Source organism: Pan troglodytes, chromosome 9, assembly GCF_028858775.2.
Source record: "Pan troglodytes isolate AG18354 chromosome 9, NHGRI_mPanTro3-v2.0_pri, whole genome shotgun sequence".
In the NCBI taxonomy this organism is placed as follows: Eukaryota; Metazoa; Chordata; class Mammalia; order Primates; family Hominidae; genus Pan; species Pan troglodytes.
The window spans coordinates 90,532,325-90,560,087 of NC_072407.2; the positions used below are offsets into that span (position 1 = coordinate 90,532,325).

The 27,763-nt window shown below is 38.1% G+C and overlaps 1 protein-coding gene and 1 long non-coding RNA gene across 10 annotated transcripts in view; one reads left to right on the plus strand and one right to left on the minus strand.

Moving 5' to 3' along the window:
- The window catches only part of GRM5 (glutamate metabotropic receptor 5), an 810,828-nt gene that overhangs the window by 46,985 nt on the left and 736,080 nt on the right, over positions 1 to 27,763 (minus strand). For all 9 annotated transcript variants that reach the window (XM_054662592.2, XM_054662591.2, XM_063784377.1 and 6 more), the window contains one exon: positions 15,263 to 16,202. In XM_054662592.2, the coding sequence (XP_054518567.1) occupies positions 15,263 to 16,202 (940 nt within the window). The remainder of the gene's footprint in view (positions 1 to 15,262; positions 16,203 to 27,763) is intronic.
- The window catches only part of LOC134807367 (uncharacterized), a 121,644-nt gene that overhangs the window by 39,986 nt on the left and 53,895 nt on the right, over positions 1 to 27,763 (plus strand). The gene's annotated exons all lie outside the window — the stretch shown is intronic.

The following is a 27,763-nucleotide window of genomic DNA, read 5'->3' on the forward strand; positions in this document are numbered from 1 at the left end:
GTACATCACCAATCAATGGAAGATCATGGTAGTTTGACTCTGAAGAATTAACACTGGAAGCAGAACTCATTGAATTGTAAAGGCATTTTCACTGTCAAAAGTGACTGGTAGGAGGATATTTAGGCAAGGCTTCTTCTATGGTGTGTGAGGTGTATGTTTTTAAAATCTAGCATCAGCATTCTAGGAAACAGCTACAGCTCATTTTTTCCAACTTTTAAATGTCACATCTTTTTTTTTTTTTTTTTTTTTTGAGTCAGGATCTTTGTTGCCCAGGCTGGGGTGCAGTGGCATGACCATAGCTCACTGTTGCCTCAAACTCCTGGGCTCAAGTGATTCTCCCACCTCAGCCTCCTGAGTAACTGGTATGATAGCTGTCTGTCACCACATCTAGCTATTTTGTTTAATTTTTTTGTAGCGATGGGGTCTTGCTGTGTCATCCAGGCCGGTCTTGAACTCCTGGCCTCAAGTGATTCTTTCCCACTGGCCTCCCAACATTCTAGGATTATAAGCATAAGCCATCGTGGCTGGACTGTTATATCATTTTTATGGTTATGGAAATGTGATATCAATGATGATCAGCAAACCAAGAGATGAAATTTAGAAATTTGTATTAGGAATCTTCTTCAGCTGGTCCATCTGGGAATAAGCACCTCTACTCTTACCATTGCTTCTGCAAAAGTTTGTCTCTGCTGCTTACACTGAGCTCTCTGTGCAAACCCACAGTGGTAGTCTTTGATTATTGCTACACAAGCTGAGTGCATCTTGGGCAGAAAGGCTTTCTCACTGGAGTTGCCCAAAGAACTTCGCCTGCCACCTACTGGCCAGGAAAGGGACCTGGTCGACTGACTGCTGGGGGCCAGGTTAGGGGTTGAGGGGAGAAGAAAAGGAGGAGGAAAAACAGTCCATAGACTGTTGACACACAAGGTCTGATTCTTCTCTAGCATTACTGAGGATGGTCAGAAATGCCCCGGAGTTTAAAGGCTGTCTGCTCCTCTCAGCCCATAACTCGTAGTCTGTCTGGCGCTATTCTCCCTGGAGATACAGTCACAGAGCAGTGTCTGTACAGTGAATGCAATTAAACAAAAGCCTCTAAAAACTTCCAAGGGGAAATTAGATAACATGTGCTTTGATATAGGGATTTGGAGTTTGAAGGTGAAAAAGACAGCCAAGACATCAGAAGTCTGCAACTGCTTAGCTCCAGTTCATCACATTAGCATTCTGCTAACATGTCTTTTTTTTTTTTTTTTTTTTTTTTTAAGTTTTTCACTAAAGTCAATTTGCTCAGTTTTTCTCAAGTACCGTCGGACATTTTAAACATTCTTTAGATTAAGACAAGTCCTGAAGTTGGACTTCTGTTGTGAGTGAATGATGAAATCAATTTTTCTTGGGTTTTATTGGTTAATCAATGAAAGGGAAAAGCGCTTGCTAGTCCATTTGGGCTAGAACATTTGGTTCTCATTTTGCTATGCTGGCAGGCCCTAGCTCTGTGCATGGACGAGAAAAGTCTACTTTTGTCCTGGTCCATTCTCCAGCAATAAGCTGTACACTCAGCTGTAACCAGTGGCTAGATAGTTCCTGAGAGATGTGTCCACAGTTCACTCAGAGTTCCTGTTCCCCCTCATTTTCCTCTGATGTTCCTTCTGTGCCTTTTCTGCATTGTCATAATGTGTCTGCCTGAGTCAGAGCACAATGTCTGGTGTGCCTGACTCTCACTAATGGGCCAAGTGTGGTCCTGCTCTCTTCAGCTTCTAATCAAGACTCCAGTGGGATCCAGAGTAAAGTGAACAGGCCACAGCATAGGGGAAAATTAAGATGGATGGTATAGCACAGCAGGAGCTTGTTTATCCCTGAGGAATATAAGTAGGGGGAATTGGTAGGACTTGCTCTCATTTTTACACCTTGTATTACCACGACAGTGATTTACTGAGTATCTACTTAAAGCCAACCTAGGGATGAATATATTCTTGTCCTCAATGATCTCTGGTAGAACATGCATGTTGGGGGGAAAAATACAGTGACTTTCTGTGTGATACGTATGACCAAAGTAAAACCTTGTAAGATGCCATATAACCTCACAGGAGTTTTGGGTAGGGAAGACCAAAATCTCCTCTCCTTTTGCCTAATCCAAGATAGTCTACCTTTTAAGGAGTGTTGTGGTTAGGAAAGGATCATTCATCTGGGATCCAGATCTTACGAAGGGTGTATTAGTTTTGTATTGCTGCTTTAAAAGTTGACCACAAATTTAGTGGCTTTAAAGCAAAAGAAATTTAATATCTTACAGTTCTGGAGGTCAGAAGGCTGAAATGGCTTCCACTGAGTTAAAATCATGGTGTCAGTAGGGCTACATTCCTTTCTGCAGGCTGTAGGGGACAATCCATTTCCTTGTATTTTTCGGCGTCTAGAGGCTGCTTGCATTCCTTGGCTTCTATACCCTTCCTCCACATTCAAAGCCAGCAGAATAGCACTTACAGATGTCTCTCTGACTCTGGCACCCCGCTTCCCTCTTGTAATATCTTTGTGATCATATTGGGCCCACTGGATAATCCAGGATCATCTTTCCTTAACATAATTGCACCTGCAAGTCCCTTTTGCCATGTAAGATAACATATTCACAGGTTCCAGGGAATAGCATGTGACCATGTTTGGGGGCCATCATCTGGCTACTAAAGAGGACTTCCAGGTTGATATTATTCTATCCTATTACTTCCCTTGTTTTATTCATGCTATTGAAGATGTAATAAGATTTTTTTGTTTAATTTAGCTTTTGTTTTTACAGCAATTCTACATGATGATGCTGAGATACTAGCCAACTTATATCCCAAGTTCTTTTCTAATTCCCTGTTAATTAACTATGTTCCTGCATCTGGCACTGATGCAGTTGTTTGTTTGGACCTGAATGTAGGGGAAGGGCAAATAGTCTTTTGGATTGGACATTGGCTCCTAGTGAGGTGAAAAAGTGTTCCCCTCAACCAGAAGTAGAGAAGGTGGTTGAAGACTTTTCACATAATCTCTGAGACTGCTATGGAATTTACCAGATGGGCAGAGTGGAGAGTATGCTTAATAACCAATAGCAAGCCTCTTATAATGGCAGTGTTATTATCTTACCCTCAGGTGGGCCAGCAATGTCCTAGAGTTCAATGAATCTGCAAAACAAAAGTTTGAATATGGAGCAAACAGGAAGGAGGGAACAATTACCCACTTGACATATCCTCTTGAAAGCTTACCAATCATGGTACTGTGGAAAGAACATGCTGTTTGGACTCAGACAACCTTGGATGTCAGGACCATTTGTGTCCCTTACCAGCTATGTAATCTTAGATCACTTAACCTCCCTCAGCTTCAAGTTTCTCACTTTTAAAACAGAGTTAATAATATCTGACTCATATCACTGTTGTGAGCTTAGAATATATAAGTCCATTGTTCTCAAAGTGAATCTATGTTGTGATTCCTAACCCAGGAATGTCATCATTACTTGGAAGTTCCTTAGCAAAGCAATCTCTCTGGCCCTACTCCAGACAAACTGAATCAGAAACTCTGGGTTGGGAAGTCTTACCCCATAAAATAGTAGTATGCAAAACACATGGAAAAGAGTCTCACGCGACTGGGACTTACTTAACAAATGCTGATTGTAATTATTCTTTTCACTGGGAGCCTCATTATATTCACCACGCTTTTTGCTTTTCAGTTACTGTTTGTTTTGGAAGAGCATGGCCAATGACAGATTTATGTTTGTTTACCAAGTTGTGGTCTCTCTTTTTTCTCAAACTAAAAAGTCACATAAATAAATGAAAGAAACAGCATTATTAGTTTGTATTTCTGGCTGTGCCGTTTTAACTCAGCAGAGGGGGAGTCACGCACTCTGGCAACTTCTTTATCCAGAATGTGCTGTCGTGATGCCACAGAGCAAGGCTAGGCAGAAAGCTTATGCACCTGAGAGATGCTGTGACTATTTTCTTCAATTGCTTTTTAAAATTTTTTGACTAAATATACATGAAAAACATAAGCGCACACATACCTCACCAAATACAGCTTCATATTATATGATGCATAAAATTTATTGCAGTGATTCATCATTTAGTTTCTATGTAATTAAGTAAAGATGGATCCACATGTTCTGGGCCAAGTTAAAACTCATATTTTTTTATGAAGAATCATAAATGCACTGCCAAACCACAACAGGAATGAGGGAAATGGCTAAAACTCACAAACCGCCTTTAAACCCTGAGGAAAGTCTGACTTCTAGAGAAGCAGTTAAGCAGAAACTTATTAACTTGCCACCGAAGGATGTAATGAAAATTTGGAGGGCCATGGATCCCCAGGATAGAGCAATGATTTCCTAGTAGTTCAGGCAGGATTCCTGAAGTCAAATATTTCCATGTCAGTAGCATTCTAAAGAATAAAGTCATGTAACCTACTCTTAGATTGTCACCAGGACTGTCTATTAGGTGGGGTCATGAGATGACCCCAGGATTAGTGAAAAGAAAACTCACATTTCATGGATATGAACTGTGGGACACATTCTTTTCTTTTCTTTTTTTTTTTTTTAGATGGAGTCTTGCTCTGTCACCTAGGCTGGAGTGCAATGGCTCAATCTTGGCTCACTGCAACCTCCACCTTCTGGGTTTAAGCAATTCTCCTGCCTCAGTCTCCCAAGTAGCTGGGATTACAGGTGCCCGCCATCATGCCCTGCTAATTTTTATATTTTTGGTAGAGACAGGGTTTCACCATGTTGGTCAGGCTGGTCTTAAACTCCTGACCTCATGATCCGCCTGCCTTAGCCTCCCAAAGTTCTGGGATTACAGGCATGAGCCACCATGCATGGCCCTGTGGGATACATTCTGTATTATGTTCACAGTGGACCTTTGAGCACAATACAGAGTGAAATGAATATTTTTGTCCTTATTTTCTAGAGGCTCTGAGAATTTAAGTGCTTATTCTAGGGTCCTGGCTTGTAAATGTCAAAGTCAGGATTAGAATGCATGTCTTCGCTGACAAGGCTCACTTCCCTATACCACACTACTTCTGTCAAATTATGACATGAGAGACACCGACGGCTACCTTGTTCCATCAGGGTCACTTGGACTGATTTGCCTATATACCAAAAAAAGAAAAAAAATGTTGCCTTTAGGGTTATTTCTCTGAGACTAACAATCTGTGTCAAAATATGTGGCAGAAATACATTCATCATGACCTTATTTATCAACAGTAACAAGAACAAAATGAGATACATGCTTGAGAAAATAAATCCACCAGTAAAGCAATGTTGGAATGAAAAAGAGCTTTGAAGATACATAGACCTGCGTTTGAATCCTAAATTTTGGTTCTACCACCTATTAGTTCACTAACTAAAGGCTATTAGGCCTCTATGTGCTTCCGTTACTAATTTTTCTTTATATGTGGATAGGCGATGATAGTTTCTATTTTAAAATACTATGTGAAGATCCAATGAGATAACAGATAAAAGTACTTAGCACAGTATCTGTCATAAAGTAGTTGCTCATTAAGTGTTTACTGCATAAAGGATGAAGCAAGCCATTATTAATCCTTATCATCATAGCACAGATTAATTTATCTCTTCTCTAGCAGAGAGGAGGGGAAGTTTTGATTGCATATGGTGTGTGGAGGCATCAGGCTGATGCTGGGGAGGTAGCCATGAGTATTATGGAATTGGATGTCTAAAGTGGGTGTTAAGAAGGGAAAAGAGGCAACTGAAAGGAAATTGGGAAAGCTGGAAGGTGGTTGGCTGATGGCTCCTTGAGGCTAAGCTTATAAGGAAACAATACAGGATCCTCCTCTGCCCCTTCCCTGTCAGCTTCATCTCCTGTTACCTGCTGACACACATTTTACATGCTTGTGATTCCCTGCACACACCATGTTGTTTCATACTTCTGGGCTGTTGCTCCTGTTGTTTCCCAGTATGGTGTATTCCACGGTTTTCACGTGGCTTAATCATCCTTTTTTTTTTTTTTTTTTTTAATACTTTAAGTTCTGGGGTACATGTGCAGAACATGCAAGTTTGTTACATAGGTATACACGTGCCATGGTGGTTTGCTTCACCCATCAACCCATCACCTACATTAGGTATTTCTCCTAATGCTATCCCTTTGAGATTCAACTCAAGTGTCACCTTTCCTGAAACCTTCAAATTGGACTCAGTTTATTCTTCAGTGACTTCTGATTTCTCTGTGCATTTTTCTCCCTCATCACTTCATACTCTAAAACATTGCTTTGTGTATGAATTGATCTCCCCCACTACTCTGTGAGCTTTTCCAAAGGGCAAGCTTTGTGTCTTGTTTATCTTTATTCTCCCAGAACTCAGCAATGTACCCAGTATATAATGATTATTCTAAAAACTCTGGTTGAATTACACTGGACTGAACCAAGGTGGGAAGCATAAGGATCCTTTGCCTATTTCATTTCACTTCAGATTAGGCACTCTCTCCAAAGAAAAGTAACTATATCAGGGTTTGTGACTCAGCTCTTGGCGATTTATGGCCAGGCGAGTTTGTAAATACAGCCCCACATTCGAAACAACAATCCCAGCTTGTTGTTCTCACTGCTTTTGCGAGCTGTCATTCCAGTCAGTGTTTCTGCAGTTCCTCATTCATTGTTATTATCCAAAGTAAGCACCTGTTGAATGCCATTGTGCTAAGGGATAGGTGGGATTTGGAAAAGGGTTGCAATTTCTGCTGTTGAGATTTCACAGGCTGCACTCCTGTAATTTTGTTCTAAGGGGAGAGAGTGGGAAAGGGTTAGATGACTTGAAACATTGACCTGCTGGCAGGTGGATCATGAGGTCAAGAGATCGAGACCATCCTGGACAACATGGTGAAACCCAATCTCTTCTAAAAATCCAAAAATTAGCTGGGTGTGGTGGTGCGCGCTTATAGTCCCACAACTTGGGAGGCTGAGGCAGGAGAATCGCTTGAAACTGAGAGGTGGAGGTTGCAGTGAGCCCAGATCATACCTCTGCACTACAGCCTGGCAACAGAGTGAGATTCCATCTCAAAAAATATATATATATATATATACAACAAACAACACAAAAACAAAACAGCATAATTCTCAAAGTATATTTATAAAGTTCTATTTTTTTAAGTTTGTGGGACTTCTTGGAAGGAAAAATTAGTAAATAGAAGCAGAGTAAAAATGTGGTTTATAAAGAGCTCATAATAAAAGTTTATAATAAAAACTTTGTAACTAAAAATATTATACCAAAAAGTAGTGTAAGTCTTCTCAATTCCTGTAAAAATATTATACATAATAAAAATAAGTCAGTCAGATTTTATTCTCATAAAGAAAATCTATACAAATATTTGAAAATCACCACCAAATTTCAGGCAGTTCTTAAGGTTTAAATTTTATCTCAGAAGCTTTTGTGTACTCTATTCACAATCAAATTTGGTTCATTCAGGATATGATGGAATCAGAAGTGTGCAGTGCAATAAAGATGCAGGGAGCAGTTTTCAAGGAAATTCCTTGGCGGGGAGTTCTACTCCTCACTCATTAATCTCCGTTTTTCCTCAGTTAGGGCTGCCATGTTTGTCATAAGGGCTGGAATAAGGAACACAGCTTAAAGGTTACCTGAGTGGGCTATGAAGCTAGCTTCCTTTTATTCTAATCCTTCCTCTTCTACTTACTATCTGAATGGGGAAGTCAATTAGCTTCTGTTTGCCTCAGTTTCCTCATGTGTACAATAAATGAGCAAATAATGCCTACCCCATAGATTGTTGTGGATATAAAAAGATTCATTACATTTAAGGGGTTTAGAGCAGTGCCTGGCCCATAGCAAGTGCTCAATAACTATTACTCCCTAGCTTCAGCCTTTTCTTGTTCACTGGCAAATGCCAGTGCAGCTCAGACTTTAGTTATTTATCCATGTATTCATTTAACAAACATTTTTTGAGTATTGAGTATGTGATTGGCACTGTGCATGGTGCAAATGATACAGAAAATGAGTAAGATACAGCTCCTCTCTTTAATAAGTTCATGGTATAGTGTGTGTCTGTGGCGAGGCTAGAGATGATGGTGCAAAAGAGTCTTTCAATTAAACAGACAATTCTAACGTGGGATGATAAATGCTCTGTAGTGAGAAGCACATGGCTCATTTGGATCATAAGGAGGGGAACTTAATGCAGTCTCAGAGGGCCAGGAGAGGCTTTCCAGCAGAATTGGTATCTAAGATGAGTATGAGTTGGCCAAGTGAGAGTTGAGGGTGAGATGGGGTAGGTGTATTTCATACCAAAGTAGCTGCCTCTCTAGAGGCCCTAGAGCAAGGAAATTGTATAAGGATCAGTGTGGAAAGTCAGGCAGGGGGTGGCCAGAAGCAAGGCTAGCTAAGGGTGAAGGAGTCAGATTAGCAAGGGCCTTTCCTATTATGCAAAAGAAATTTATGGCTCTATCCTGTCCTACTGGGCAGAGAAGCCCTGAAGGCTTCTAAACAGGGTTTAAAACACTTAGATAGTTTTTCTTGTTTGAATGAGTATCTTTTAAACATTATTTCTAATTTCGGACAGAATTTACTACTTCTACCTTTGGGTCCTTCTGTTTCTCTATAGGCTCCTATCATGGCACTGTATTGCTTTATTGAACTTACTGTTTCTAATCCTGCCTTTCCTGGGAGACTGAGGGCTTCTCAAAGATTGTTTTTTATCTATCTCTGTATCCCTAGGATCTGGAACAGTTACTGATGCTGCTGAGTAGGCATTCAATGGAAGCTTGATTTTAAAAAGAAAAGTTGATTTTAGAAAGAAAGCATTTTTTTTCTTATATTTTTAGGACAAAGCATTATCAGATAAAATCTGGCCCGTCAAGTCAGCAAAGTGAGTAATCTTGTTCACTCTGAAGGCAGTGTGAGCTCCATGAGGTGCTGCCCAACAGATCTCTAATCCACCTGTCCTTCTGTGTGCTCTTTATTAATCACTGCATGGCAAGCACTGTGCTAGGCACCAAGGGAGATATAAATACGCTGAAGACAGCATTAGATAGTTGTGAAAATGTTACATATGTATACAAAACAAACTCAATATCCCGAGGGCCTAGCACAGTGGTGGTATTGCTCAGTCCTCAGTCAATGTCTGTGAATAAATAACAAGTGAAGAAAGGGTGAGTGATATGTGTGAAATATATGGAATACATAATAAATGCTCCAAGAGTCCAGATGGGGGAAAATCTGTGAGATGGGTAAATCTGATAGGGTCTCATTGAGGTGTCCTAGCCTTGGAAGATTAGTAGGATCTGGAGAGATAGAAGGAAAAGGTGGAGGACTCTAAAGAAAGAGAAATAGCATGAACATCACTTCATGCAGACTAATAATGCCTGAAGGAAATATAAGCCATTGGAAATTATGAAAGCTCTGATAACAATTGGAGTATATTGGAATTCACACAAATGAACCAGTTTTCTAGGCATATTGTAATTCGGCCAGTGAATGTGGGGAGACCAGCAGTTGCTTTAGCAGACAGCCAAAGTGGGCCCTCGTGACAATGCTAATTAAAGCAAAGTTAATTAGTTAATTAAAACAGAAGTGGCAAATGGCAGTTTCTAAATTTCAGTTAAGGTGGAGGCAACACTAATGATTCTGCCCCCTGACTAGAATCCCAGGGGAGGGTTTTGCCTTCTGAGAAAATTTATAACTTCCAGCTGTAGGTCTCTGTCATCAATTTAGCCATGAAAGGCCCATTGCATTTTAGAACCCCAGTTCCATGTGCCTGGAAATTCTGAATCTTGCAGAGCTAGAACTTTAGATTCATCAGATTCAATGCTTTATTTAGGTCAGAACTGGCCTTGTGTTCATTTGTCAATTTGCAGCTGAAGTGAATGCCTTAAACGGAAGCCTGGCATTATCTGCTTGACAATGATTTGATGCTGCACCATGTTGTGCTGGAAATTAGTGTCTAGAACCAAAATGTTAATCACAGGGACCTCTATACATTGATGGCATAAATAGCATGTTTCCATATAAAAAAATCTGTAGTGACTCATTTCCATTTAAATAAAAATCTCCCTTTGCTATTTCAGTGAATTGAATGACTGATTCCGGGCCCTTTTCTATTTGTGCTCTAGGTTGAGCCAATTTAACTTCACAGAAAATTGTTGGATCTGTTAGAATTACCTCTGTTGTCTCCTTAGGTGCTCAGAGAGCTCAAAGTGATTCTTTCTCCATGATGAGAGGTGGAAATTTGCTTCGTCTAGCCCCCTTCTCACTAAAGATATGAACTACTCTTCAGGCCCCATAAACATGTCTTCTCTTGGGTCTATGATGATGTTTTCCAAAGTAAGTTCTTTGGAGCATCAGTTCTTCAGAATGTTAAGAGGTTTACTTGGAAAAAAATGGTCTTATATATATGTTTGCAAAATGATAGAAAGAGTTAACAAATAGATGATAGGTTTCTACAGTGCAAGACTTCTCAGTGTTTATCTCCAATAAGAGAATAGAGTTTTTTCACCTTTTTGACCAAATAATTTCTTTTTCATGGAGCTATTTAATTTTTCAAAGAATACACTAATTTTCCAAAGAAAACAGTCCATATATGCTTAGCTCTAGTAATCATCAGCTAAGACCTTAATTTAAAAACTGCTCCATTACTCATTAGTCATGAAACAATAGGCAAGTATTCTCACCGTGCAGGACCTCAAATTCCCCATCTGAAAAATGGGAGGATTGTTGCTTCAACTTGCAGTATTTTATGACAATTAGAAATGTTAGACTAGTTATACATACAAAAAGTTCTGTAAGGTGGCAGAACATAGTAGGTAGGTAATAAATGAACCATTTTGGGGGACTACTCTGATTTGAAACTTTTTTCCAGTCTCCTACTTTGTGCTCCACTTCTTCTTACTTCTTTCCTCTTCTTTGCCCTCTTCTCTGTTCCATTCCTCTTCCTTCTGCGACTGCTACCACTGTGACTACTACTAGGTGCTAACATTTTAGGCACTATGCACTGGATTATCTAACAAACACCTGACACGCCATTTTTTCTTTCCATTTCCATGATAGAGATGGAAGAGGCTAAATGTCACTTTCCCATATTCTCTTATATTAGACAGTTTGAGCCAGTGAGACACAAGGGCAATTCTTATGGGACTCTGGGAAGACTTTTGTTTTCCCTAATGAAAGTACACAATGTATGGAACCATGACAACTATATTACAACCATTAGTAAAAGGCCTAGAGAATGGTAGAAGTGTTTGCCTTTGCATCACTGAACCAACACCCAAAGAAATCTCCCTCCACAATTTTTATAACATGAGGAAAATGAACTCTAAAGAGTATAAGTGTTTGAAAACAGGCTTTCTGCTACTTGCAGACACAATTCTAAAAGGTTGAGGTAGCATTTATTGAATACTTTCTACGTGCTGGTACTAAACACTTAATGCATATTACCTCATTTACTACTCAAAATAGGAATTATTATCTACCATTTTACAGTTGAGAAAACAGACTAAAGTGCCTTATTCAAATTCATAGCTGAATTGAAATCCAGGTGTGGTTCCAAAGCCAGAACTCTAAACTAGTATGCTGCCTTTGCATTTTCCATCTGTGTACATACACCTTTCCAGGAGCCTGTACAAACTTTTGGAGACATAGTTACCATAATCTTAGATATTATTATAGTCTTCATTTTGAGGTACACAATTAGTATCCTCTTTAAGATAGAGAGCCCTTACCATCTGCCATTCCATGTGGAAGGGACACACACGACCCCATGCAGAAACAGAGGGCATACCCAATCTCAGATTATAGCAGCCTGTTTCTTCATACACCTGACAGAGGACAGCAGAACAGGGCTGGGTCGAGCATGGTAGATGCTTCTCCACCAAAGACCTACATCCAGAGACTTGATTTACCTATTTAAGCCCACACGACATCCCAAGAGATGGGCTCAATAGCATATTAAAATTTTCATGCCTGAGAAGCACAACTCATGGAAGCAATTTAGAAGAAAATGTAAAAATATTAGAAATACCTGAATTTATTTGTTTCCCATTAGTTAAGCTGAAGTGTGGTGAACCATGTGTTATACACTGGCTTTTTATAAAAGTAATTATCAAATGGGAGCTGAATCCCTGCATAACCAGCTATATCCTATAGTGTAATAAATATGCTAAACATCACAGATTTTGTATCACAGAGAAGAAATATTTAGTTTTGGAGCTCATGGAAGCTATAGAGGAAAGGAATTTTAGTTTGCATCTCTTTCTAATGACTGTGGGTTAAAAAGGAGAGCAGATATCAGATGCATGTGATACAAAAGAATTATAGCTTTCCCTGCCCCTTTTTCTTATCCATATCAAAAGCAGGTTCTAGCTTGAATATGCCAGTTGATGTCAAAAAAGAAATCTCCATATAATCAGACTGTGGCCTGTGTCAGCTATAATCACATAGACAGATCAAGATTTGCCAAGATTGCAGAAAGAAGACCAAACACTAGCCAAAGGTTTCTCTTTACCCTCTTTCAGATTCTAACATCCAAATGCACAGATTTCAAAATTGTAAAAAACTACATGGCCCTGTAGGAAAAACAAGTTAAAATATTGCAACAAAAATCTTTAGAATTTCCGTTTTCTAGTGGTTGGCACTATCAGTAAAATTTCTTGCTTTTGTTTGTCCCTTTGTTTATTAAATTAGAAATAAAACAGTTGAAAATATTTATTGAATGTTACTAGAGAAACATTATAACTATAGTAAAGCAAGGGATCAGTGATCCGATTCTAGAGCAGAGACTGATGACCACAGGAGTGAGAGAGATATCTGTAATACAGGGCACTGTTGCCTTAATCTTATAAAAGTTAATAGTACAACTAGGGAGTAAGAGTGTGCACATTTGAAGACAAGCAAAAAAAGTACCTACCACATTAATACCATCCCAAATTCATTCAACAAACATACCAAAAATCATTATTGAGCATATTCTATGTGTCAAGCACCCTTCAAGGTACAGGTAGGTATTGGAGGCACAGTGATGAGCAAGGTAAAGAAGGCCTCCATCCCTAAGGAGCTTGCTCTGCTTAAATTGGAAGACAGGATGTGCTATACAGAATGGCAAAGAGCTGGACAACATGAAGATCGAGATGCCCTGTAAAACTCAGATTGTATAATCAATGTCTCCATAGGTTTGTGCTGCCGTTTATAGTGCTGTCTTTGTTATTAAGATCATCCAGATTGTGTATTGGGTACAGTAACTTTCATGAGTAAAAGAAGACTGACAATGGTTAACTTAGTTAATCAAAATAGCAAATACTTAAGAAGGGCTTACTATGTGGCAGACACTATACACATGTTAACTTATTCAGTCATCACAACCAGTCTATGAAGTATGCATTTCTTTATCTCCATTTTTTCGGAGGAAGAAATCAAAGCATAGAGAGGTTAAGTGAATTTGCCTAAGGTTCTGCACCTGCTAAGTGATGCTGCCAGTATTTAATCCCACTGCTCTCCAGCACTATACTGTGCTACCTTCAATAAAGTGCCTGCTATGTGCCAGCCATTACACATATTATCTCCTTCACTTTTTACAATCCAGTTTGTCAGATGATAGAAATAAGGTGCAGAGTAGCACTGCTGTTGTTCAAACCCAAAACAATCTGGCTAGGCAGCCGGTGTTCTCTGCCACCACTCCATGCTGTCTCCCTAAGGGGCTTTCTCTAGTGAGTTTTTTACGTGCTCAGACATAGACTCACAATTCCCTTCCTCCATCAATATGCTTGTTTTATATACCAGGCTTTCCTGGGAGATTCTGTTTACAGATAGGACTTGAAGAAAAGCTGATAAAACAAAAGTTTGAAAAATAAATTTTCTTAGCCAAAAGGAAAGGCTGATCTTGCAGAAATTTCAGAAAAAGAATGGTTCATACAGGAGTCAGGAAGGCAGATGGAAAATAGGCCAGCAGGTTAGATATATGAAAGGCCTGCTGTGTACAGACCATGACATTGCCAGGATTTATTGAAAAAGAAGACATGAGTTACAGTTTAATTGAATGTCGTTTACAATGTATGTAGAAAGAGAGGAGAAGTGTAAAACAAGTAGAAAAGAGTTGAAAGAGGTGAGAGTACAAGTTAATAATGTAAACGAACTGGACCTTGTGGATAAAATCCAACTATCCTCTGATTTATTTTCAAACTTCAGCAGACATAGTATCTTTACCATCATAATAAGTCATACTTTGAAGATTTAGGGCTGACAGAAAAGTAGGACTTTCCTGCAGGCTAAGTGATAGTATAGGAGAATAGTTCAAGAAATGTTATTTAGATATGTAGCTTCCATTTGAAATCTACATATCTTCCATTTATTTATCTAGATTTTAGAAATACTGTTAAATTTCAGAAGAGTTAGCAGGGCTGATGTCTTGACCAGCTCTTTTGATTACACATTACACTTCTTAAATAGAGGTGATACTTAGTCCCAGTTATCAACAATTGGTGTTGCCTTTTTCATACTTCAACATTTTTCCCAAGCCACTGATAACATGATCTTGTCTTTTGAAGTGCTTTGGGATCATTTATCACATAAGGAATTTCCTTATATGGGGGGAAATCATTGGCTTCTGGCTTTAGATTCTTTTCAGATTGAAATGGTCGAATAACTACTACCTGTGATATTGAACTTGGGGTGGGATGAGACTATAGGCAACAAAGAATTGGGAAAATGACTGGTTGTTTTTATGTGCAAAGTCACTTTGTTGTTTTGCCCTTTTCAGCTGCTTAGACATCTCCTAAAGATTTCATCTTGCCCATTAAGAACTAAAATATAAATCCTACATTCTTGTGCCTCTATTGGATGGGCATTTAAGTACTCTTCTGGCTTGAATAAGGTTTAGGCACGTGCAAGTGCAGTCTGATGTGTCGAGTTCTTGGCATTTTGCTCTCAGTATAATCTTTGTTAGTAACATATTTTTACTGTGTTCTGGTGAACTAGAATTTAACCCACAGTATAACTCTGTCCCCTCAGAACTTGAGGGTCCTTGCCTTGGCTTTGTGAGCTAACTCTGCTCTGTCTGCCCTCTCGACCTCACTCCCCCTACGCTGTAACTCTGCTTTATTAGAGATTTTGACTTCCATGTTTCTAGACTTGGCCTAAGTAATTGGACCCACATCCCATTAACCCCATAAATGCCATTTTATGAGAAGGTCCATGCCGTAAGTCACCCTGCCTCACATGGTTTCATTTACCCAGATTTCTCCCATTTAAAAGACCCAGGAAACACATGCCTCTGCTCCAGTTTTAGGGGCCAGCATCCCTCTAAGCCCCCACAACTTTTACCTTAAGGTTTCCCCAGAGGAGCCCCTTCTCTTCCACAGGTTGACTAGGCTGCTGGATCTGCTGGCTGCGGAGGATGACTTGCCATCCCCTACATGCATGCGCACCACGGTAGATGTGGTGAAGGCGCTGCGCACGTTTCTCTCTGGTTTGGCCAGGATGATGTACACCTTCGGCACAAACATGCAGCCTAGGGCCACTGTGGCACTGAGGCTGACCGAGAAACACATGGTGATGATTTTGTAGTTGCTGCCAAAGTAGATTGGCACAAAAGCTAGCCATATAATGCAGGTCGTGTACATTGTGAAGGCGATATACTTGGCCTCGTTGAAGTTAGCTGGAACATTTCTGGTCTTGAACGCATAGAAGGTGCAGCTCAAAATCAACAATCCATTGTATCCAAGTGGAGTGACAACTCCTAGGTTGGTGGTGTTACAGATCAGGTAGACTTCTCGAATGCTTGGGTAGTCATGCATTATGTCAGGAGGCTCCATTATAAAGAGGGCAACGATGATGCCCAACTGGATGCATATGAGAATGAAAGCAATCACTAGCTGGGCACAGGCACTCATGAATCTGGGCTTTTTGGTACAGATCTTCTTCTTGCTGCCAGCCAGGATCCTTGCAATACGGTTGGTCTTTGTTACAAGGGCTGAGTAGCTCATGGCTGGGGAGAGACCAATGCCAATTCTCTGAAGGTAGCAGTAAATCTGTTTGGGCTTCGCAATGAGGCAGAAGGTACATAAGTAGCCCAGGCAGATGCCAGCAAGGATAATGTAGCAGAGTTCCCTGCTTGAGGACTTGACTACTGGTGTATCACGGTAAATGATGAAGACTACAGTAACAAACAGGGTGGCCAGGAGGCCAAGGCAGGCAAACACCACAGCTGCAATGGGTTCAGGGTCACCCCATCGAAGATACTGTACTGGGATCAAGTCACAACCTGCAGAGACACAAACACATATTGTAAAGGAGGGAGAGATGTTGACTTGGGTCACATATCCCTAAGTTACAAGCAGCTGTTTATGACCATTTCAGTTTGTTCCCCATCTACCTTTCTAATTTCAGAATCTCCTGCTACTTACTGTTTCATGTATTCATTCAGAAAACGTTAATGATGATATTACTGAACATGTACATGGTCTGTGATAGGAACTATTCTAGGTTCTGAAACAAAATAATGCAGAACATGTTTCCTGCTCTCATAAAAAAAATCAGTGGCCTTTTAACCAACTGTAACTGTGATAAGGGTCATGAAGAGGTATAACATGGGTTCTAAGCAGTCTCTTGAAGCAGCAAAGGCCTCCTACAATAGGAATGAGCAAATAAATTTGTTGGTTTGATGGAGTTGGGGATTTCATGGGCTTGGCAAACTTACAGTTAAACTACATTAACTGTAAGGAAGAGAGGCATGAAGGGAAGCCACCGTATGACGGTGTAACAAGTGGCCTAAGATGAGGCTGGGAGGTAGGCAGGAAGGGGATCTTGCAGGTTAGAGAATCCTAGATCAGTAGGAAGTTATTCTAAGGATCTTTGTAGAGCAATGACAAGCTCAGATTTGTGTGTGTGTGTGTGTTTTAAACATTTCTTTGGTTTCTATGTGGGTTTTGGATGAGATAAAGGTGTGCACACATTTAAGACTTATTTTAGAGCCATATAGAGTGTTTGAATGGATGTGGGAGTGTGTGAAAAGTGAAAAAGGTATGAAATATGACCAACACTAGTAAAGAAGAGTTGGAATTTTCAGAGAATCTTGTGGTTTAGATGTTTTAGAAGATTCTGTTAAAAAAAGGAGGATGTTCATTTTTATAAGAAAACTGACCCCAAAGGCAAACAATTGGCAGGCAAGGGAAGTGCACCACTCTCAAAATCGTTCCTTATTCTTTATTTATGATATGGAGTTTTTAAATTATTCCTTGATTATATAGCAGAAAAATAGTGACAGAATATAGCATCATTTGGATTATCTGTCTTTTACAATTTTTTAGGACAGTGGTTCTCAAAGTTGCCTACACACTAGAATCACCAAGACTACATATATACATATTTACACACATATATAAAATCCTGAGACCTGGGTGTCCCATTGGTTGAGCTTCTGACTTAATTTGTCTGAGTGTGACATGGGCATCAGGATTTTTTTAACAATACTGCAAGTGCTTCTAATGTGCAACCAAAGTTGAGAACCATTGTTCTAGGAGGATCATTCCTGTCAGTTAGACTTTAAAGAAAATGGACTTGAGATAGCTTCACTGAGTAAGTAGGAAAGGAGGCAAGTAATCTGGAGCATTGGGCATTTGAGGAATGTAGCAGAAATGACTAATTGCATGTCAATATCTATTCTCCCCTTCATTCTCAGCAATAGACCTCTAATTTCATTTGGGATGGTAAAGGCATTAGTTACAATACTACATTTTTCATCAACCATTGCTGTGAAATGTGGCATAGGAATAGGTTTCAGCCAATAACATGTACACAGAGGATTCCTGAAAGGAAAATGACTCATGGTAGAAAGTAACCTTTTTCCCTTCTTTACTTTCTTCTTCTGCTGCCTGGCACATAAACATGATGGCTACAGCTCCAGCAGTTGTTTTGGACTTCAAGGTAACTTGAAGGACAGAAAATGTGTTCTGGGTTTGGAAGAGAAAAATAGAGGGGGCTCCACTCCCTGAGAACCATGGACCCCCCACTACCTGTGGACTATGCATATCCACATCTTCTTTGTTTAAGCTCCTTTCATTTATTTATTTTTTTGATATATGCAGGGAAAACAAATCCTTATTGATAAGGAGTAAAGTTTTCCTATTAACTTGTCCTATCCCATGATCAAGGGTGTTGCAGTCAGTGGCTTTGAATATCAATGGTTACTGGGAGGTAGGGGAGGCAACAACAAGTAATGACAGCAAGGAAGCATGTAGTTCTTTCAAAATATGCCTAAGGGTAGCTTCGTTGTAGAAAGGGAAGGGAAGAAGGGAAGGGAAGAAACAAAGGAAAGAGAAGGGGAAGGGGAAAGGGAAGGGAAGGGAATTATTCTTCCCCTTATTTCTGCCCTGCTGCTGTTTTGCTTTAAGATCTCGCATTTCAGATAGTACTATTAGTACTATAATTAAAGTCATAATGGATTTAGTAGGAGTTATGAGCTAGCCTGTGATTCTCAGCACACTTTGCAAAATGTTTCTATGGGAAAATGTATTCTTACTCTAAATAATTGTGCATTTAATATTGAAACAAAGGGCTTTAAATTTTAAAAAATTGTGGATAGCTCAGACTAAATATAACTAAATACAAAACAGTTGTGTTATATGACCTCATTAAGTATAAAAATACATATCTCATTGCTAATTAATATACCTATATCTGTATTTCTAGTCATCTACACTCCCATGTGCTTCCTATATAGTTGGAATTCAACCTCTGATACTTTAGTATGCCATAGAGTTTAGGCTTATATTTACAAATTTGCTCCTTGGAGAGGCTGTTTTACCAAAAAAAGTATTAATCATATATATATATATATATATATATATATATATATATATATATATATATTTTTTTTTTTTTTTTTTTTTTTTTTTTTTTTTTTGAGACATAGTCGCCCTTTGTCACCCAGGCTAGAGTGCAGTGGTGTGATCTTGGCTCACTGCAACCTCTGCCTCCCGGGTTCAAGCGATTCTTGTGCCTCAGCCGCCTGAGCTGGGATTACAGGCACGCCCGGCTACTTTTTTTGTATATTTAGTAGAGACGGGATTATGTTGGCCAGGCTGGTCGAACTCCTTGCCTTGAGTCATCCACCTTCCTCGGCCTCTCAAAGTGCTGGGATTACAGGCATGAGCCACTGTACCTATCCCATTCCTATATTTATTATTTTATATTAGTTCATTTATAGCAATGATTTGACAATAAAATTTATTAAATATATAGAGGTCTGTTTCTACTGCTAGGTCATGTGCTGCTAATGTCCACAGCAATTTACTTATATAGGAAACGTTATGTTTGTATATAGGGCAGGAATCTTTTCATTACCTAAAAGAATGAGCTGGAAAAAGTAATTAAACACTTAATTTTACCCCAGTTTTTCCTACTGTTCTGCTAAATCTTAATTGTTTTCATCTTAATGTAATTAAGTTTAATTTCTAAATACTTTGCATAGAATAACATTTACTACTATTTTTATCAGATGTATTTTTGAACTCTTCATGTTCAGCTTACTAACATCTGTGTGAAACTAAAGAAAACTCATTAGATATATGTGTTAAAAATGTACATGAGGCTTGTCTCTAATGTGATGTAATTATTTTCACAAATCTTTCAGGATTTATATATTAAATGAATGTTTCTTTTATTTAATGTAAACCATTTAGAAAGTCTTACATTTAGTTTGATGCCTTCATTGCAAAAAATACTGTTGTAACTATTCTCTAAGAATAGCAAACTGGACTCTGATTAAAGGGTTATAATCACTGAATCTTATAATTGAATAAGATCTTAGAGTTTCCAAAAAATGGATGCGTATCACAATCACTTGGGAAGCCTACAAAACTGTAACTCAGGAGTCTAAACTCAGAAGATTTTGAGTCAGTACATTGTGGTGGGGCAAAGGAATCTTTATTTTGAATAAGCAACTTCAGTTATGCTATATTAGTCTTTGGTGCAATTTAACCTTAGAGATTATCAAGCCAAATTCTTACCCATTGTGCAAATGCCTTATATGATAACTCCAAGATGTAATCATCCTAACCTTACTTAAGGCTTTTTATAAAATATATCATCTCAAGGGCAGGACTGGTGGTGGTGTGGGGAGATAGATTGAAAAGGCAGGAGGCTGTGATGGCAAGTGAAGACTGGAAATGAAGAAACCAGTCAGAAGACTATCACAAGGAGACAGGGATGATAAAGACAAAAACTAAGTAACTGTACTAGAGAAAACAATTAGTTGGTAAAGACATTTCAGAACTGGAATTGAAAGAAATTATGAAGAAGATAGAAGAATCAAGAAGAAAGGCTTTGTAGCTGATAGCAATACTGTTAACTAAGATGAGGGCTTAGGAAGCAACGGGTCACATTTCATGGGAATGATATCTAGCTCCAGTTTGAGCATGCTGTTTGTACTGAGTCTGACCTAGTGAGCTTTGAAAAGCTATCAGTGTGGAAGTTACAGCTTTAGGAATCATCTTTTTATAGAAGCTGAAAATAAGAGACATGGAAATAAACACAACCAATGAGGAAATTCTTAGATGTGGATGAGAGCAGAGCCTAGCAGTCTGGTGTAACACCAATACTAATGAATGAGAGAGGGAGAGAATATGTCAGGGAAGATGTAACATCAGACAGAAGGAAGGAAGTGTATCAGAAGCCAAAGGAAAGTATTAATTGGATGGCCCACCACAGTCTCCTCTAAGAATATCAGTTCTGTTTTACTTTTTAAAATTCTTACCCAAATAGCTTGCACAAAGCTTCAAGCTTCAGGTTCACAGATATCTCTTCTGACATTAGATAATTATATGTTTTTTTCCCTTCACTAGTATTAGATTTATTTCTTTTGAATAAGGGATAATATACTTTCTAACATGAAACAAGGTCTACCAAATCTCAGAATCTTGAAATAATGCTAACCTCATTATGATATAAATTTAAATTCTCAGTGATAACTACCCTTACTATGTACACAGTTGTACAAATATCTGTGTAGTTATTGTTCCTAACTTCCTTATTTTCTTCTAATCACTGGGCATTTTTTCCATCAATGGTTGTATTTTTTATCCCTGTTTCATCCTTACTGTAATGGTAAGTTACTGGAAGTGTATGTAGAGGTTACCTAAGAGTCTAAAGCGCATATAATGTATAGTTTTATTATGAATTTAATCAATTTAGCATATGTTATTATATTTTAAATTAAATAATCTTGATCATGTCAGTGAAATTCCTTCCTAACAAGCATATTGCCATTTCTCTGGTTCTCAGAAAATGCACAGTATTATATTATTTTCTAGAAATGCAGATGAAACATGGATTAGAAAACTGCGGTCCATTTTCTAATAACATCTATTTAGGTATCTATTCGCTTTTAATTTTTCTTCCCTTTTATACTTGATTCGTAAGTCTGTGGTTCTCTTGTATAATCCATCTTTTCAAAACTTGAACTGACATATATTGAAAAGACAAGTTTTTCTTTTTTGAAAGAGGGAAAGTGAGCTGCCAAAACTATATTGTCCACTTTCATTCTATTACTTCACTAATGTGTTTCCCATAAGTCTAATAGCAGAATGGATGATCTACTGATTTTCTGGACCCCTAAAAATGATGTGACTCCTCATTCACAGCTGGTACTCATGCTTAGATTGTTAGTTTTGCAGTATTAATATTCCTGTAGTTACTAGTTTCTAGACTGCTGCATTTTTCAAACCCTGTTCCAAGTGTCTCTTCAGGGAGAGATGCCTGATGTTCTGTAAATTGGGCTGAACAAGAGCTCCTTACCAAGCTCCTACATTCCTGTATATTTTGGATAAAGGAAGTTGCTGTTTAGAATCTCTGAGAATAAGATGTATGTGCTCTCAGCTGCTGGTTAGGTCATTTCAGGTATACAATGAGAAGGAAGATATAAGATAGATTATAAAAAACTGATCTATTAAAACTAATATGGGGATACAGAACTGACAAGGGGCTGTTGTGGGTTTCCTCTTTGATATTTGAGCAACAGATCTGTCCAGAGCACAAGGTGTTGACTGGTGACTAACAACATCATGCTTGCTTTCCATCTATTTAACCAATAAGCCATCTTTCTGCCTTTCCTTCTTTCTTTACCTCTCTGGATTTGGATCTCATGGATGTTGAACTGGGATCACAGGGTGATACAGAATCAGAATTCTTTCTCTAGTGTTCATATCCCTGATCCTTTAATATTTTTTCTTTACTTAGCCTGAGCTAAAGTTTTTCATCACTTCCATAATTCAGAGAATTTGAAATGGTGGGTGTCTGTGTGTGCTGTGAGACATTGAGGAAACTCATTTCTCTCTGTAGCACTTACTGTATTTATAATCTATTTTGTGGTAGGGGGAGTTTGATTGACTGTATCATTAAGGTCTGTCTTCTCTACTTGACTAGAAGCACCCTGATGATAGGGAGTTTGTCTCTTTTGCACACAAACGGGTCCTCAGTACTGAGCACAGTGCCTCACTCATATGGTTAATATAGCATTTTACAAATTAATATATTTTGTATACAATTAAATAAAGAATTCTAATTCTAGTGCATGGATAAGTCATTCTCAAAAAACTTTTGCATTGCCTTTAGAAGTCCCAAGTTACAGAACTATTATGTAGTGTTTTAGACAGAAGTCTAAAATCAATTCACTACACCTGAATTTGAGTCTAGTTTCTGGAACCCAAAGAGGGCAAAACTAGATAAGCAGCTCAAAAACTTACTTCTGCCTAGGGATGTGACATGTTTCATATTAGAAATATTCCTCGTGGGCAGGTGCAGTGGCTCACGCCTGTAATCCCAGCACTTTGGGAGGCCGAGGTGGGTGGATCACAAGGTCAGGAGTTCAAGACAAGCCTGGCCAATATGGTGAAACTCCATCTCTACTAAAAATACAAAAATTAGCCAGGCATGGTGGCAGGCGCCTGTAGTCCCAGCTACCCGGGAGGCTGAGGCAGGAGAATTGCTTGAACCCAGGAGATGGAGGTTGCAGTGAGCCAAGATTGCACCACTGCACTCCAGCCTGGGTGACAGAGTGAGACTCCATCTCAAAGAAAAAGAAATATTCCTCATGCTGACTAGTCATTTGGGACATTTTTTATGACTGATTAATCTAATTTTGAGTAATTCATTGGATCTGGGAAGTATGTATAGAGGAAAGAATGAGACAGTAACCAGTAAAGTCATTCTTTAGAAAGTGCCATCCAACTATGAAGGTCAGATAGATGTACTTTTCTTAAGGAGGCTGTTAATTGTAACTTTTCTTTTCTTTTTTTTTATTTTAGCATAGAAAAAAAAATAGAAAAGTTCCCAAGTTTTCTTCAAGGAAGGCATATTCTACAGTTGATTGATTTTTACCATTACCTTAGCACGAAACAAAACATGGCATGATTGCTTTCTCCAATAAAAAGAGAGTCTTTATCCAAGGTGTTAAGCAAGTTTTATTGGTAACTGCCTCAACAGGAAGCTGCCATATTCCTCTTTATGTCAGTATCAAAAAAAAAAAAAAAGAGACTAACATTTATTGAATGCCTACTATATATCATGTGTTATTCCAGAAATTTTATGTAATCATCATAATAAAAAATGAGGTAAATATCATTATCTCTATTTTTCAGAGGGGGCAATATGAAGTTTAATTAGATATGTTAACTTTCTGGGACTGAGATTAAAACTCTGTGGTTATCTACTAACTTATTTATTAATTTTATCTTTGCTACATCAGGGGAGGCAACTTGGCCAGTTACTCCTCTGAAAGAAGTCCTGAGTCTATTTAGTAGGAAACAGAATCATGATTAATTAACAATGTCTGCATGGGCAAGGTGGGGCTAGTGGTGGCATAAATATTTGATAGCTTTATCTTGATATAAATCCATGCTTCCTCTTGAGAAATCTCATTGGTTCAAACCCTTCAGCAAGATTTTCATTCTGGGCAATATGTCCTTAGAGTTGCTGCCAGAGACACTGATTGATCAGTTGTTTTTCTTGGGTTCCTAAAGTTTTCTAGCATAGAAAATGTTCTGAATGATCATTCATGGGACATTCCCAACTTTGCTACAGAGTAGACTCACAGCCATCCATTTGTCATTGGACCTAGCCTATTCCCCATCCTTCAAGGTTTATTACACATCTCATTTTAGATTCCCTTAATAGAATTCCTTCACAGAGCTGAAAATTCAGAGCTGTAGTTTTTATTTTTGTTTTTTTAATTGGTTATATTTTATAGGGGAATTTGAAATTGTGTGCAAAGATTTATTTTATAATTAAGACATAAAGAATGATTTAATAGTACTGCAGAGTACTAAAGGGAAATGTGATCACAGATGCACATTTGTAGGAAATAGCTTTGAAAAATATGACTTCCGGTCATACTGCACATGAATAAGAGTGGAAAAACACAGCATGTGAATTTAAATAATAAAGTGTGCTGACTGGAATAATTCCCTCCCTTTCTACTTTTCTCCAGTCCCTTTTTACTAGCTAACTTCTCCTTATTCTTCTACTTTCCAGATTCTCCTTGATGAGTATGACTTTTCTGATTCCCTGAAGCTGACTGACAGGTTCCTCTCATGTGGTCAAATGGCTCCCTGGGCCTGTACCCGTCATAGCACTTGCATTCTTACTAATTGTGTATTAGTATTGTCTCTTTGAAATGGTAGATTTAGCAATTTGAGAGGAGGAGACTGTTTCTTTGCTTATTGTATTTCTAGTGCTAGTCATAGTACCTGGCACACAATAGGCAGTTAAATAAGTTTAATGAATGAATGAATGAATGATTAACAAAGAAGAGGGCAAGTAAGGAATAAGGAGGCATGCCCTTCATTTTCAGCTTGCACACAAATATTTCCTATTAATATGAGCCTTTTACTCTATGTCTCAATTTTTTCATATATAAAATGAAAATAATACAGACTTATCTTATCTATAATTAGGGTTTTAATCTGGAGAAACCCTTGCAGAAGAATTCACAGAGGAGAAATTAAAGACCAATGACCTGAAAAAGGTCCGTGAAGCAATTTCTCAGAAATAGATTTATAAAATGCTTAAAGTTGTTTTTGTATTTTATTGAAATAAAACATTAAACTCATCATTTTAAAACCGATAGGGTATCAGTGGAATTTTGCACACATAATAGGAGCTATAATTTGGATTTTACGATTCATTTCTATTTATCCTTGCTAGCTTGCCAGACCCTTGTCAAGATCCCTTTCCTGCAGTTTTAGTCAGACTCATAAAATTGCTTATTTTGCAAATAAGCTGCATACTAAAAAGCGCTTTCCTACTGTAGCTGGTCGTTCATCCAAATGTTCAATAACTTTCTGATTTTGTGACTCAGAATTTTGCAACCACTCTCCAGGCCCCACTATATTCCTTCTGTGTTCCCATATACCCTTGATTTTTTTTTTCCTTTGAGGCATACCAGGATTATTCTAAGACCTGAAATTACATTACCTTTCCTAAGGAAGGTTGCAAAATTGTATGCATATTCTGCCACAGATTTTACCTCCTTTTTCTCTTTCCAAGCCTATTTGTTCCTAAATTTTAAGTATCGTTAAGTATTCTCCAGTTGAGCTATGGGCATACATTTAACTATTCAAATGCTCATGTTTATTACAGCAAGAAAATATGGGGACAAAGTGCACACATGTAAGAAAAATGTACAAGGGGAAAGATTAATGCCTCATCCCACCCATTAAAGAGATTGAACATTGTTCACACAGCACAGCTACAGCATTTCACTCTTGAGCACCTACACCATTCATACCACTTGGTCCACACTATGGTGATAGAAAGGTAATTGTTTGTTCCTTTAAAATAATGTATTGACCAAATGCTCAGGCTCTGTGACTTTACTCTGCTAGTCATTGTATTGAACACTTTATTCTTATTACCTTCTTTAATACCTACAAGGTCCTCATGCGATAGGGACCATTATTTCATCTATTTTCAGTTAAGGAAACTATTTTCTGTTGGAACTAAAGAGCATTTGAAAGGAACCACAGAAAGAGAAACACAGACATAGAGAAAAGCAGAAGAAATGTAAAGGAAACAGCCAAAATGCAAAAGTCAGATATGCAGAGGAAAAAACTCTACAGCATAGTAATGTATCAAGAGAATTACAATGTCTTTGGGAATTATTGCTGATAGTTCAGATGGGGAATTAGCAAAAGCTTTAGGAGGGAAGGTGATAATACCTATCTGCCTACATCTCAAGGATTAGTGTGAGGACCATATAAAATAAATTGGACAGTGGCATAATAATTATGAAGTGAGAGAAAGTGGAAATGGGGAAGTGTATATACAAAACGGTGTGACTCAACATCTGCTAAAGCGCCTGTTTTATTAGATTATCCTTTATTATTCTGGGGAAAAGCCAGGCTACTTTCTCTCTCTAGCTTGTTTAGGTATGTGTTGCCCCAAGTAAATGGTATTATGTTGTCTTAAATTGTTTGTAAGTACAAGACAGCCCATAATGCTTTGAATTTTTCATCACCTCAATTAATGTGATTTTTAAAGAGGTGTCAAGATAGGAGGAATTTATCTGCTTCATATTACTCATATAATATATCAATGCTTTGTGAAGCATTTTCCAAGTAGGTTAGATAATGCGATAGTTAGCACTGTATCATAATGTTTCTTGTTCTAAGGGGAAAATGTGATAATTTATTTTGGGTAAGCTACATTGACCAAAAACTGAAATCAATGAAATCACATTATTGTCTTCAGTCTGGCCATGTCAGAGTGGTTTTTGACCACAATGCCATTGTTTTGGTCAGACCACAAATTTATCATTGTGAAGAAGAACATGGTGAACATTTTTCATCGAGTGGTTTCTGGCAAGATGAAAACTGGTTTATGTTCTTTTCAGGGACCTGTTTTGATAAGTTCCACTAAGAGAGGGGCTTTCAGCCCTTTTTTTCTTCTTTAGTCAGTGGCGTTTACAAGTTTAAATATACTGTCTTTTTGACTCATCTTGTAGGAAGAAAATTATTAAAAGTTAATGAACATTGAGAAATTGGAAGAGTAAGAAGGCATTTTAGAATTTATCAATGTGTGTAAGCCCTGGAATCTCGTTTTAAAAGAACCAAAACACAACATTGTTGTTTTTAGTGCTAACTGAAACAACTTTATCAAGCTTATTGTTTGAAAAAAAAAGACAGTGCACAAAATTTTTCATTGCATTTTAGAGATCCTGTTAGAAAGAATCCAGTGATTCACAGTCACTTCCATATTTCTTGCAGCATCATGTCAAGGAAAAAGCACTAGTTTTACAGAAAGATGGAACAGGGTCTGAGCCTTACTCTCCTGCTTACTGTGTGATCATGAGCATGGATATTTTCAATTTTCAAACTCAATTTTCTGTAAAATGGAAATCATGATTCCAACCTTTTTTAAAGTTTATTTTTATAATTTTAATTTTTATGGGTACCTAGTAGGGATTCCAACCTTTTTGAGCTGTCAGGAGGATTAGGTGATAGAACACAAACTTCCTATTCTGATAGGTGACAGGTACTCAATACATGGGGATTTCTTACCTTTCTTCCATCCTATATTCACTTCTTTAGTGAATATTCATTGAATATCTACTGTGTTCTAGCAGCCTGGTATTCTCAAATGAGGAAAATATACAAAAGTTACTGTATTTTGGCTTATATCCTAGCTGAAGGATCAACAGTATATGATCAGTGAAAATACATTAACACATAAACAATATAAAATAGTATGAGGTGATATAAGAGGTAGAGAAAAGAAGAGGTAGAACTGGATATGAGGGGGGTTAGTTTGTAGTATTAAACGGGTTGCTCA